Source organism: Taudactylus pleione, unplaced genomic scaffold (assembly GCF_031769625.1).
Source record: "Taudactylus pleione unplaced genomic scaffold, aTauple2 ptg000313l, whole genome shotgun sequence".
Classification (NCBI taxonomy): domain Eukaryota; kingdom Metazoa; phylum Chordata; class Amphibia; order Anura; family Myobatrachidae; genus Taudactylus; species Taudactylus pleione.
Window position 1 is genome coordinate 3,110,715 of NW_028284714.1, and position 14,679 is coordinate 3,125,393.

Here is a 14,679-nt window from a genome sequence, read left to right on the forward strand (position 1 = left end):
GGGGTTACAGCACCCTTAACGGTCAAGCCAGCCGGCCCTTTACTTATGACACAGGCGCACGCTTGGCACTACTTTGTTGATGCACGTGCGGCTACTGCGCTCACAATTCACAAACACAGAAAATAATTTTTTTTTGGTTTGGACTGGAGTGTACTTTCGGGGGTTACAGCACCCTTTAACGGTCAAGCCAGCCGGCCCTTTACTTATGACACAGGCGCACGCTTGGCACTACTTTGTTGATGCACGTGCGGCTACTGCGCACACAATTCACAAACACAGAAAATAATTTTTTTTTTGGTTTGGACTGGAGTGTACTCTCGGGGGTTACAGCACCCTTAACGGTCAAGCCAGCCGGCCCTTTACTTATGACACAGGCGCACGCTTGGCACTACTTTGTTGATGCACGTGCGGCTACTGCGCACACAATTCACAAACACAGAAAATAATTTTTTTTTGGTTTGGACTGGAGTGTACTTTCGGGGGTTACAGCACCCTTTAACGGTCAAGCCAGCCGGCCCTTTACTTATGACACAGGCGCACGCTTGGCACTACTTTGTTGATGCACGTGCGGCTACTGCGCACACAATTCACAAACACAGAAAATAATTTTTTTTTTGGTTTGGACTGGAGTGTACTCTCGGGGGTTACAGCACCCTTAACGGTCAAGCCAGCCGGCCCTTTACTTATGACACAGGCGCACGCTTGGCACTACTTTGTTGATGCACGTGCGGCTACTGCGCACACAATTCACAAACACAGAAAATAATTTTTTTTTGGTTTGGACTGGAGTGTACTTTCGGGGGTTACAGCACCCTTTAAACGGTCAAGCCAGCCGGCCCTTTACTTATGACACAGGCGCACGCTTGGCACTACTTTGTTGATGCACGTGCGGCTACTGCGCACACAATTCACAAACACAGAAAATAATTTTTTTTTTGGTTTGGACTGGAGTGTACTTTGGGGGTTACAGCACCCTTTAACGGTCAAGCCAGCCGGCCCTTTACTTATGACACAGGCGCACGCTTGGCACTACTTTGTTGATGCACGTGCGGCTACTGCGCACACAATTCACAAACACAGAAAATAATTTTTTTTTTGGTTTGGACTGGAGTGTACTTTCGGGGGTTACAGCACCCTTAACGGTCAAGCCAGCCGGCCCTTTACTTATGACACAGGCGCACGCTTGGCACTACTTTGTTGATGCACGTGCGGCTACTGCGCACACAATTCACAAACACAGAAAATAATTTTTTTTTTGGTTTGGACTGGAGTGTACTTTCGGGGGTTACAGCACCCTTAACGGTCAAGCCAGCCGGCCCTTTACTTATGACACAGGCGCACGCTTGGCACTACTTTGTTGATGCACGTGCGGCTACTGCGCACACAATTCACAAACACAGAAAATATATTATTTTTTTTTTGGTTTGGACTGGAGTGTACTTTCGGGGGTTACAGCACCCTTAACGGTCAAGCCAGCCGGCCCTTTACTTATGACACAGGCGCACGCTTGGCACTACTTTGTTGATGCACGTGCGGCTACTGCGCACACAATTCACAAACACAGAAAATAATTTTTTTTTTGGTTTGGACTGGAGTGTACTTTCGGGGGTTACAGCACCCTTAACGGTCAAGCCAGCCGGCCCTTTACTTATGACACAGGCGCACGCTTGGCACTACTTTGTTGATGCTCGTGCGGCTACTGCGCACACAATTCACAAACACAGAAAATAATTTTTTTTTTGGTTTGGACTGGAGTGTACTTTCGGGGGTTACAGCCCCCTTAACGGTCAAGCCAGCCGGCCCTTTACTTATGACACAGGCGCACGCTTGGCACTACTTTGTTGATGCACGTGCGGCTACTGCGCACACAATTCACAAACACAGAAAATAATTTTTTTTTTGGTTTGGACTGGAGTGTACTTTCGGGGGTTACAGCACCCTTAACGGTCAAGCCAGCCGGCCCTTTACTTATGACACAGGCGCACGCTTGACACTACTTTGTTGATGCACGTGCGGCTACTGCGCACACAATTCACAAATACAGAAAATAATTTTTTTTTTGGTTTGGACTGGAGTGTACTTTCGGGGGTTACAGCACCCTTAACGGTCAAGCCAGCCGGCCCTTTACTTATGACACAGGCGCACGCTTGGCACTACTTTGTTGATGCATGTGCGGCTACTGCGCACACAATTCACAAACACAGAAAATATATTATTTTTTTAGCACTTGGGGGGAGCACCCCTGATGGACAGAGCACCCCCTGGACAACACTGCAGCACTCCTTTAGGACTGGGACACTGCACAGGACTTTGGAGTGGACACAGCCCCTATGGAGAACTGACTGCACAACACAGTCCAGCCAGCCCCTATGGACTTTGAAGTAGTGGACACAGCCCCTATTAACAACAGCAGCACAGCACAACACAGCCAGCCCCTATGGACTTTGAAGTAGTGGACAACAGCAGCACTACACTACACTACACTACACAGCCCTAACTCCCACCCTCCCTCTTCACTGTCCACAGCCGAGTGAGAAAATGGCGCCGACGTGGGTACCTTATATAGGATCCAAAACCCGCGAGACTCGGAAGGCGGGATGATGACGTTTTGCCTCGATTTCAGATCCGAGTCAGGCGGGAAAAGTCGAGCCTGATTCGGATCGGACTCGGATCGGGGGGGCTCGGGGGGGTTCGGATTTCAGAAATCCGAACCCGCTCACCCCTAATTAAAACCTCCATTTTGTATCAAAAATTTTCTATTTTTTTGTAATATAGTTCTAAAAAGGAGTCCTTTATCCTGTATCTGCAAAGTGGTCTATAATATTTTACTACCTATAAGAAAAATTTCCATGAATGCATAATTATATCATGTACATACAGTAAAAATATTTCCACAGATATATTGGTATGTACAGAAGAACTAAAGGAAAAACGCATGCAAACTGGTACAATTAAGAACTAAAAAAGGGACACATAAATATGAATATTGCAGCAAAGGTGTACCAAGACTGGTTAATTTATAATATACACTGTAAATGTTTTACATTGTATATCTTAAATTGTTAATTATTAAAAAAATGGTTTAAAAATTATTATTATTCTCCTTTATTGATAATAAACACAGTGCCTGCAGCACAGTATGATGGTAAAATATAATAAATTAGTGACCTGCCCCAGCTTTGCATGGGAGCAATTTCATCTTGACACAGCCCCCTGCATTTCATAACAACCTACACCATGTCACCACAGTTCCCTGCATCTCACCACAACCCTCTGCTTCTCACTCCTGCCCGCTGCATATCACCAGTGTCACAACAACCCCAACTGCTGCTGCCTGCAGCTGGCTGGGGCCTGGCCACAAGGATGTGATGGAAAGGGAAGGAGGATCATGGATGAGAGATTTGTATTGCAGCTAATTTAAGCATTATCAGGGGCATCTGTGCATAATTCCACTATCCATGCGCACTCTTCCGAAGGTGGCAAACATGGCGACGAGTCATGTCCTCTTTTCACAATGTACGTTGTATTTCCTGGGCTTCCTGTTGAGCCTCCTCGTTGTGGTGCGACGTCCGAGAACAGCTATGACTTCCATGGGAGGTGCCTCTTGTTCACTGAGGGTGTGTGGCTGAGTGGAAACATCACACTGGAGCAGGAGCACTTTATGGTGGAGGAGTGGTGGCTGGAGTCTGACTGCAGGTTCAGAGTAGGGATGGACTTCAGAATCCGATGGTAATTTACCATCAATGTTTTTGTTCTGATGGTAGTGTTTTTACCATTTGATGGTGGTGGTCCGATGGAAATCATTTAATGGTATTCCCATGGTTGTTTGTTTGTTTTAATTCCTGATAGCTATGCCTACCCTGGCTTCTTCCTGGCTGTTGTGTCTGCATCAGGGCATCTCCATGGGTCCATTGGAGGCTGTCTCTCACTCTCTGTCTGCCTCAGACATGACCCTGCTAAGTCCCTGACTCCCTCCCCTCTCTTGACTGCTGCCAAGCAATAGGGCACATTGCTGTATCTGATTAGCTCTCACTGTCTGAGAGAGCCAATCGGAGCACAGTCCTCAGCCCTGCAGCAGTCAGTCACTCACACAGCACAACAGTATTTTCTATGACTTGTTACATTCCAAGCCTCAGTTTCAGATGCTGTCTTGCTATTTCAGCACCCTGGACAGCTCCTATACAGCATTTTCATGCAAGTTTTTTTTCTGTCATGTGCTTCACTAAATTCATCACTGCTTGGCTCCCTTTTGTCACAGGTGAATGGTTTATACACTTAAACCTCCCCAACTAATGCTGTATAGAATAGTGAAAACCCCATCAAAATCCATCCAATGGTTCAGGATATTAGCCCAAACGAACAGACAGACCCCTAAACCGGGGACGCTATTTTTAATTCATATATATATATATATATATATATATACTCCACGGAATAAATGGCACTCTGAGACAACGATTGCCTATTAAACCATATGTATTAAATCAAATGTTTTCAGGGACTCATCCTTGATCAGGACGATACACATCAATTGCCATTTATTCCGTGGAGTATCTTGAACTTTTGACTTGTGCACCGGAACAGGTTGTTTTTTTTATTCGATGAGTACCGGCAGACTGTGATATATATATATATATATATATATATATATATATATACAGTATATATAGCAAAAAATAAGAAGGTGATAACTTTGTGAAGCAAATGGTGCTATATTGCAATGTTCCGGGGTCCAGCAACCCTGTCATGATGAAGGGGTGCTGGACCCCAAAACCTTGCAATGAAGCACCATTTGTTTCACAAAGATACCAGTCTTGGAGTGCCACCTTCTTCTTTTTTACTGCATTAGGGGTGTGCTATCCCCAGGAAGGCACCCAAGCAAGATCTAGTTAGGCTTTAGCTGGAGAGAACGCGTGCAATAGGAGCATAAGTACAATACACAACAGCTACCTGCAGTATAAGTACAAAGCATTACTATAACACCACACACTGGGAAGGACATGAAATAAAGAATAAGTGGCTAATTCTGTGTTGGAAGCAAAGAAAACACCAAGTAACTTTGCACCAGTACAAACTACAAAGCACTTCACGGAGTACAAATACATATTGTTTTGTTTTTCTTTTTCATGCACGGACAGCTTTGTATTTACACTGCAATTTAGATTTCAGTTTATACACACCCCTCCCAAATCTATATCTCTCTGCACATTTTAAATCTGCCACACCTGAAATGCAGCATGGTTTTACCAAGGTGTAAAGTTAAGGCACACATCCACTAGACGATTAAATTAAGCGATTGAACAATAACAATATCGTTATCATTCAAAACTTGTTTGAAAATAGTTTACAGATCGTTTATAAAAAAAATCGTAAACGACCAGCGATGCGCGCTCCCGCTGGTTGTTTAGACATCTATCATCTTACAAATATGTTGTACAACCTGATGCTATCGTCAGGTTCAACATGTTTGCAGATGATTGATGTGCCTACACTGAACGACTGCTCTTTCAGTATAGCACATAACAGACTGACAAACGACTGGACGATTACAATGCCATAATCATGCAGTCATTTTGAGGTCTTTTAGTGGATGTGTGCCTTTAATCAGCCTCTAAGAATTTAGCTTAAAATAATATTATATAGACATATAGGGCCAAATGTAATGGGGTGAGAATTTAGAAAATGTTTGAGTTTTCTCACACTTTTTAAAATCGCCCACTGTAATAGAGTCCGGGAACATGCAAACTCGCATGTTTTCAGATTCATAAACTCTCATGATTTAAACTCTCATCGAGATGTTTTCCCAATTTGAAAATACAACTCAACCAATGTGAGAGTTTACTGCTAAACTCTCACATTTTCTAAACTCTCACCCTATTACATTTGGCCCATAGACATGGCCATATGGCCAGCCGGCCCTGCGCAGCAGGGAGGCGCAGGGCTGGAGGCACTATTTCCTTCGGGCACCTGCTGAAATTTTGTTACCAGCGGATACCTGGTGGCTCCTTCCTGGCAGCTGGAGGCTGGAGCAGACTCCTGAGCTCCACCTTCTAGCTCCCGCAGTGGGAGTAGGGAGAGATGTCATGACGTCTCTCAAATAGTGCCGAGCATGAGGAGCTGTCGGACGGTGGCGGAGGGTGCAGGAGTGGGGCTTCAGGTAAGAACAGTGTTGTGTGCGTGTGTGTGTGTCTGTGTATCATTATGTGTAATGGACACTACTATTGTGGGCATTGCATAAGGGGCACTTATACTGTGGGCATTATGTGTAAGAGGCACTACTACTGTGGGCATTATGTATAAGGAGCACTACAATTTTGTGGGCAGGGCTGCCATCAGAAATTGTGGGGCCAAGGACTGACAAAATAGGTAGACCCGCCACAGTCCCCCACTCCCCCCCACAACCCCATGGAGCAAGGACAGAGGTTCTCCCATCATGCTGAGTTCACAAAATGACAGAGGCACAGTATAGGTGACAAATGCACTCAAATAATCTTCCCACACCTTCTGAGTGAGACTCACACAGCCAGAAATAAACAAAGCAGCCCTAGCCAGGCCCACTCCCCACATCCGCAACATGACATCTCACATGCAATAATGCAAGAAGAGTAGGGTACTTACCGTACCTCCTTCTTCTGTTCTGGCTCCTCAGTGCAGTCCTCACACGTCGTGGCTCCTCTTTCAGCGGCGCGGTCACGTGTGACAGCTCACAACAAGAAAAACTTTATTGGACAGGCCAGCATAGGTAGAGAGCATGATGGAATGGGAGAGCACGATGGAGCAGGATGGCGGGCCCTTGTCTGTCACTCAGTGGCGGACTGGAGCATGAAGGGGCCACAGGGGAAGGAAATAATAGAGGCCCACAAAGCGGTGTGGTCAGTCACTGGAGGGTGTGTGGCCAACTACAATGGGAATATTTTATAATCTTCTATTTTTATATACTAAAAATTGAATACTATAAAACTCTCTCTCTCTACTAATGGGAGAGGTCAGTGATATACTCCTGTGCATGGCAGTCAGTTAAGTGGTAAGGAAGATTGTGGCGGGTATCGGGGGTCATGTATGCAGTGCAGTGTTTGGTATGGAGGGGCCAGGTGGATAGTACAAACAGCAGAGGGATAGTGTTTGGTATGGAAGGGTCAAGGGAATAGTGTAGATAGGTAGCGGTGAGTATGTAGGGGTCAGGGAGGTAGTGCATATTGGTAGTGGTGAGTAAGGAGGGCTCAGGGGATAGTGCAGATAGGTAGTGGTGACTATGAAGGAGTCAGGGAGGCAGTGAGATAGTGTTTGATAAGGAGGGGTCAGGAGTTTAGTGCAGATAGGTAGTGGTGAGTAAGGAGGGGTCAGGGCGGTAGTGCAGAGAGATAGTGGTGACGAGTATGCAGGGGTCCGGGATGTAGTGCAGAGAGATAGTGTTGGAAAGGAGGGGTCAGGAGGTAGTGCAGATAGCTAGTGGTGAGTAAGGAGGGGTCAGGGCGGTAGTGCAGATAGGTAGTGGTGAGTAAGGAGGGGTCAGGGCGGTAGTGCAGATAGGTAGTGGTGAGTAAGGAGGGGTCAGGGCGGTAGTGCAGATAGGTAGTGGTGAGTAAGGAGGGGTCAGGAGTGTAGTGCAGATAGGTAGTGGTGAGTATGTAGGGGTCAGGGAGGTAGTGCAGATAGGTAGTGGTGAGTAAGGAGGGGTCAGGGCGGTAGAGCAGAGAGATAGTGGTGACGAGTATGCAGGGGTCAGGGATGTAGTGCAGAGAGATAGTGTTTGGAAAGGAGGGGTCAGGAGGTAGTGCAGATAGGTAGTGGTGAGTAAGGAGGGGTCAGGGTGGTAGTGCAGATAGGTAGTGGTGAGTAAGGAGGGGTCAGGGCGGTAGTGCAGATAGGTAGTGGTGAGTAAGGAGGGGTCAGGGCGGTAGTGCAGATAGGTAGTGGTGAGTAAGGAGGGGTCAGGAGTGTAGTGCAGATAGGTAGTGGTGAGTATGTAGGGGTCAGGAGTGTAGTGCAGATAGGTAGTGGTGAGTAAGGAGTGGTCAGGGCGGTAGTGCAGATAGGTAGTGGTGACGAGTATGGAGAGGTCAGGGAGTCAGTGCAGAGAGATAGTGTTTGGTAAGGAGGGCTCAGGGGATAGTGCAGATAGGTAGTGGTGACTATGAAGGAGTCAGGGAGGTAGTGCAGAGAGATAGTGGTGACTATGAAGGAGTCAGGGAGGTAGTGCAGATAGGTAGTGGTGAGTAAGGAGGGGTCAGGGCGGTAGTGCAGATAGGTAGTGATGAGTATGGAGGAGTAAGGTAGGTAGTGCAGAGAGATAGTGTTTGGTATGGAGGGGTCAGGGAGGTAATGCAGAGAGATAGTGTTTGGTATGGAGGGGTCAGGTAGGTAATGCAGAGAGATAGGGCCAAATGTAATAGGGTGAGAGTTAAGAAAATGTGAGAGTTTAGCAGTAACTCTCACATTTTTTAAACTCCCTCAATGTGATAGAGTCTGAGAACATACAAACTCGCATGTTTTTAGACGCAAAAAACTCTCACAATTTAAACTCTAATCCAGATGTTTCCCATTTTGAAGATAAAACTTGACCAATGTGAGGGGTTACTACTAAACTCTCACATTTTCTAAACTCCCACCCTATCACATTTGGCCCCATAGTGTTTGGTAAGGAGGGGTCAGGGGATAGTGCAGATAGGTAGTTGTGAGTATGGAGGGGTCAGGGAGGTAGTGCAGATAGGTAGTGGTGAGTATGGAGGGGTCAGGGAGGTAGTGCAGATAGGTAGTGGTGAGTATGGAGGGGTCAGGGAGGTAGTGCATAGAGATAGTGTTTGGTAAGGAGGGTGAGTAGTGCAGCTAAGCAGGCCTGCCGAGAGCAGCGGCGGGCCTGGGTAAAAGGGAGCATGGCCTAATCGTGGGAGGCGTGGTCACGTCCCCTTCGAGGGAAAAAAAAGTTTTGCAGCACTGCGAAGTGGCGCTGCGTGCTGGGGAGGGGGCGCTCTGAGCCCCCTCAGCCCAATGCATAACCAGTGGGGGGCGCGATCAGCTTGATCGCTCCCCCCACAGGCATTGGAGACTGCTGTGGCTGCTTCTTAGCAGCCGCGAGCAGTCTCCTAGAGCAGTCCAGCACACAGCAGCGTGTGCTGGGCTGCTGTGATGTAAGATGGGGGGAGCGGTGCAGATAAGTAGTGGTGAGTATGGAGGAGTAAGGGATGTAGTGCAGAGAAATAGTGTTTGGTAAGGAGGGGTCAGGTGAGTAGTGCAGATAGGTAGTGGTGAGTAAGGAGGGGTCAGGGAGGAAGTGGTAAGCATGGAGGAGTCAGAGAAGTAGTGGTGAGCCACCCAGTAACCCTTGCAAAGCTAGTTCGTTGTGGGTAAATTTGACCACTACGCATGTACTAATATCATGCCACACCGTAGTGCCCCCCATATTTTGCCACAGTGTATTGCATTTACTTTATTCCACACTGTAGTGCCCCCACACTATGCCACACTATAGTGCCACCACATTATACCACACTGTAGTGCCCACACATTATGCCACCTGTAGTGCCACCTGTAGTGCCCACACATTATGCTACCTGTAGCACCCACACATTATGCCACCTATAGTGCCCGCACATTATGCCGCCTGAAGTGCCTGCAAATTATGCCAACTATTGTGCCCGCACGTTATGCCACCTGTAGTGCCCATGCATTATTCCGCCTGTAGTACCCACACATTACATATTATGCCACCTGTAGTGCACACACATTATGCTACACTTTAGTGCCCCTCACATTATGCTACACTGCAGTCCCCACACAGTGTACTCACCAGCAGCATCCTCAGGCACCCATCAGAGCAATAGTCACAGACTCATAATGAGTCACACACATGAGGCTGCGCTGCTGCTGGGTCAGAGGAGCATGTGATAGGCTCATCCAATTAGAGCTCAGCAAATTCTCCTCTGACCCCTCTGCAGAGACTACTGGGAGTTATTACTAGGGATGGTCATCGGTATAGTTACCATCGATTGTTGCCATCGATGGCAAAATAGAAAGTGGCCATCAATGGTAACCAATTATGCAATGGATGACCATCGATGGCTTCACCAACCAATGGTCATCCCTGTTATATGACTGATTGGCCCATGGGCCAATCAGAACCGGGGGCATGGCTTCGCCAGTGTAGGGGGCGGAGCTTTGCTCCGTGTCCCGGCACCTTGAAAAAAAAAACTATTAGATGGGAAAAACATTCGGCATAGGCCATAAACCATCAATGATTACAAATCATTGATGGTCGATGGCCAATGCTTGTTATTACCCAGTGGTGCACTGCAGTGCTGAGTGTGAGTGACTGCACTGTGCTCCCCCCTGCGTGTAGCTGCTGGCCGGGTCAGTCACAGCCTAGATGACTGCCCGGCAAGTAGCTGCACCTGCTATACACAAATTGTGCCATAGGCCACACCCTCCCACGATAGAGGGTATGGCTACAAATCGCCCTGTCCAAGCCTGCTGTCACTTACTTCTATTGTGCAGCCGTGGGGGATAGGACAGGGCCCCTGGGCCTGTCACAAGGGGATAGTAGTAGTGGGCGGTTGGGCAACGATGGTAGGAACAGACTGGGCCCCCCAAGTGTCCGGTCCCAGGACTCCAGTCCCAACAGTCGCCCCCTGATGGCGGCCCTGCATGTGGACATTGTATAAGGGGCACCACTACTGTGGGCATTGTATAAGGGGCACTACTACTGTGCGCAATATGTGTATAAGGGGCAGTACTGTTAGCAATGTGTATAAGGGGCACTACTGTAGGCATTGTGTATAAGGGGTACTACTGTGTGTCATAACGTTAATAAGGGACACTACTATGTGGTGTAATGTGATCAGGGGAACTAAGGGCCTCATTCAGATCCGCACGCAAGCGCTGAGCACTTGCAAGCGGGTAGATATTGAGGCCCTGTGCAAGCGCAGTGGCTGCCCTGCGTGTGCGCAAGCCCAGGAGCAGAGAGAAATTCTCTCGCTCCGGGGCTCACTACAAAAGGGGCGGCTGTCGATGGTGATTGACAGCTCGCACCGTTTTGTAGGGGGGGTGGCTGGCCAAATGGAGACGTTCCCGAAGGAACGCCTGCCATTTGTGGGTGGCCCCACTGACATCACTCGTGCTGTCAGTGGTGAGCTTCCGGCTCTATTAGAGCCGAAAGCTCACTGGGGCTTGCGGCAGACAAAACCCTACCACAAGGTTCTCGTCGCGCGACCATCAACCTGGTCACTTGCCCACAGCTTAGCGAGCAGCCAGGAGGCCAGATTTTAAATGTAAAGCAGCCACCCTCATTTACAGCGAACGCTCACATTTTGCAAGTGGCTCTGAATTGAGGTCCTAAGTACGGTGTGGCGTAATTTGAATTGGGGATACTATTGTGTGACCATGCCCCTTTCTTGTGAGACCATGCCCCTTTTTTGTGGTGCGCTGTCCCTTTATAGAAAATGGGAGGGAGGGCACACCCTAGCACCGGCCCTGCATAACTAGTAGACTTACATCAAGATAACAACTCTAAGCTAAATTGTGTTGATCTAATTTGTTTCTAATGTAAAAGAATTGTACATCACTTTGAACATTATTTTCCCCATGTTATTACCCTTTTTCGAAAATGTCAAGATTAATACTGAACTATAGCAAACAATCACAAATTAGGTTTTACTGATCTGGTGCAAGATACAAAACAGAGGGCCTGATTCAGATCCAGTCGCAAGTGCTGAGCGCTCGCAACCGGGTCGATTGTGGCCCAGAGCGCATGCGCACAACGGAGCCGGCTCCGTCGTGCACATGCGCGAGACCTGGATAGCGACGGGCAATCCGTCGCTCCGGGTCTCGTACCAAAGGGGGCGTGCTGTCGATGTTGAGTGACAGCACGCCCCCTTTGGTGGGCAGGCCGGGGCAGTGACTGCTCAAACGGAGGCTTTCCCATGTGAACACCTAAATTTGGGGCTGGCCCCACTGACATCATGAGTGATGTCAGTGGGAGAGATTTCGGCTCTGTTAGGGAACGCCTACCGTCTGAAGCCGGCCCCACTGACATCAATAGTGATGTGACATCAGTAGTGATGTCAGTGGGAGTGAATTTGGCTCTGATAGAGCCAAAATCACTCCAGTGCTTGCGGCAGCGAGACCCTACCGCAGGGTCTCCGTCGCAAGCCCGATGGTCATGATGGTCTTGACCATCGCGACCATCTTCATAGACGCTCGCTATAGCTGTGGGTGGTCACCCACAGCTATGCGAGCATCCAAGAGGCCGCTCCATTTTCATGTAGGAGGGCCCTGATTCAGAGCGAGCGCTCTGGTCAGAGCGTCCGGCTCTGAATCAGGCCCTCTGTGTCCACTTAGGGCCTGATTCAGACCCACTCGCGAGCAGCTGTCCGCTCGCAAGTGGGTCGATGGTCTGCACTGAGCATGCGCACGACGGAGGGAGCTCTGTCGTGCGCATGCGCCAGACCCGACGAGCGAAGGACTTTCCTTCGCTCGTTGTGTCTGATCAAAGGGGGCGTGCTGTCCATGTTGATTGACAGCACGCCCCCTTTGGTGGGCGTGCCGGGGGCGTGCCTCCCAGACGGGGGCGTTCCCAAGGGAACGCCTACCGTCAGAAGCCGGCCCACTGACATCACTAGTGATGTCAGTGGGAGTGATTTTTGCTCTGATAGAGCCAAAATCACTACGGGCTTTGCGGTTGAAAAACTCAACCGCAGGCTCCGGCTCGCAGTGGCGATGGTCGCGATGGTCAAGACCATCGCGGCCATCAACCTGCATGCTCGTACAGGCTGTGGATGATGACCCACAGCTATACGAGCGTCCAGGAGGACGCTCCATAATTATGGAGGACGGCCCTCATTCAGAGCGTGCGCTCTGCTCAGAGCGTACGGCTTTGAATGAGGGCCTTAGTTCTTATGGTTTAGAGCAAATTCTGCACCTACTGTAAATGAAGTGTTTGTACATGAGCCTAACTGTATGTACAATACATATAAAGTATACATTGCAAATGTGAGAAGGCCTTAGAGATTACTGTTCCTTATAGCGAAATGAAAATCAAAGGCTAGTTCACACAAAACAATATGATGATAATATAGGATTATATAAAAAAAATAATAAAGTATAGGATCAACTATTTCTGTTTTCAATATTAATATATATATATTGTGTATATATATATATATATATATATATATATATATTTATATATATATATATATATATGTATATACTAAAAAGTAGATGACACATATTGGGATAGTAGTGGATGATATTATAAATAATTTGAAAGCTGTTTTGAAAGATACTTGAATTATCTAATGTATTATTACCAGTAACTTTCATATGCACAGAAATCTGTTTTCTTACACAGCAGTTATATATTCTGGAGCTCATACAGTTTGTTCTCTGCACCTCTACAGGGTCTGGAGATCTCAAATCCAGTGAGCATGTGTGAGGACAATCAGACCTCAGTCACTGATGTATTACTCCTGGGGTTCCAGTATCTTCACAACTTCAAGATCATTCTCTTTATTATCTTACTTGTTATTTACATTATTATATTAGTAGGGAACCTCTTGATCATTGTAGTAGTGCTGGTCAGTGACAATCTCAGACACCCCATGTACATTTTCATTCAAAATCTTGCCATAACTGACCTTCTTTTTCCTTCCAGTATTGTACCACAGTTGCTGTATATTATATTGTGGGATGGAAGCCAAATATTTATAACTGGATGTATTATTCAGTTCTGTATGTACGGTTTATTTGGGATTGTCCAGTGCTTTCTATTAAGTGCTATGTCCTATGACCGGTATCTGGCCATCTGTGACCCATTACATTATTCTTCTCTCATGAATATTAATAGCTGCTATAAGCTGGTGTACCTCTCTTGGTTTATGGCTTTTTTAATAGATTTTACTGAAATGATTTTTATGTTTCAGTTGCAGTTTTGTAACTCTAATATCATTGATCACTTTTTTTGTGACTTAGCTCCAATGCTTGAGATATCATCATCTGATACATCCATAATATTATGGTATGAATTATTTCTAATAAATTCTGCAATATTACTTCCATTCCTATGTGTCATATTGTCTTATGCCTGCATCCTTATCACCATCCTCAGGATGTCATCCAGCTCTGGGAAGAAGAAAGCCTTCTCTACCTGCAGCTCTCACCTGCTCGTTGTCTGCATCTACTATGGGACTCTCATTGCTTTATATGTAGTGCCATCTGAAGACAAATCCCATAATGCAAATAAGTTTAAATCTTTAATGAATGCTATGCTAACTCCATTAAGCAATCCACTAATATACAGTTTGAGGAACAAGGAGATAATGTGCATCTTGCAGAGATTAATCAGAAAACATATTAAATTGAATTAGCATAATTGAGTGTGATATGTGTACTGTCCAGATCTGGTTCAATATATTAAGTCAAGGTGCCACATTTATATCAAGTTTTACTGTATCTTATTAATTAAATGAACACTCCATTGCAGACAGGAGAAACTTCTCTGCTCTCAATAGCATAATGTCCTAATGGGATCTGATGCAGATCACATAGCTCAGTTTACTGGCATACAGACAGTGCCAGATTAAGGTCCTCATGGGCCTGGAGCTGAAACGTATGAAGGGCCTATTGTTTAATACCGCGGGGGGTGTGACTAGTGATGTGGGGTTGTAAACAAAGAATGTGATCTGG

At 46.9% G+C, this 14,679-nt stretch overlaps 1 protein-coding gene across 1 annotated transcript; it reads left to right on the forward strand.

Annotated features, from left to right (window-relative positions):
• The first annotated feature begins 13,421 nt into the window (after nucleotides 1-13,421).
• LOC148510688 (olfactory receptor 5P64-like) lies at nucleotides 13,422-14,360 on the forward strand. Its single transcript, XM_088442495.1, has one exon. The coding sequence runs from the start codon at nucleotides 13,422-13,424 to the stop codon at nucleotides 14,358-14,360; it is 939 nt and encodes a 312-aa protein (XP_088298621.1).
• The last annotated feature ends 319 nt before the right edge of the window (nucleotides 14,361-14,679 follow it).

Coding starts and splice junctions, on each gene's coding strand:
- LOC148510688 (XM_088442495.1), top strand. CDS start 13,422: ATGTGTGAGGACAATCAGACCTCAGTCACTGATGTATTACTCCTGGGG.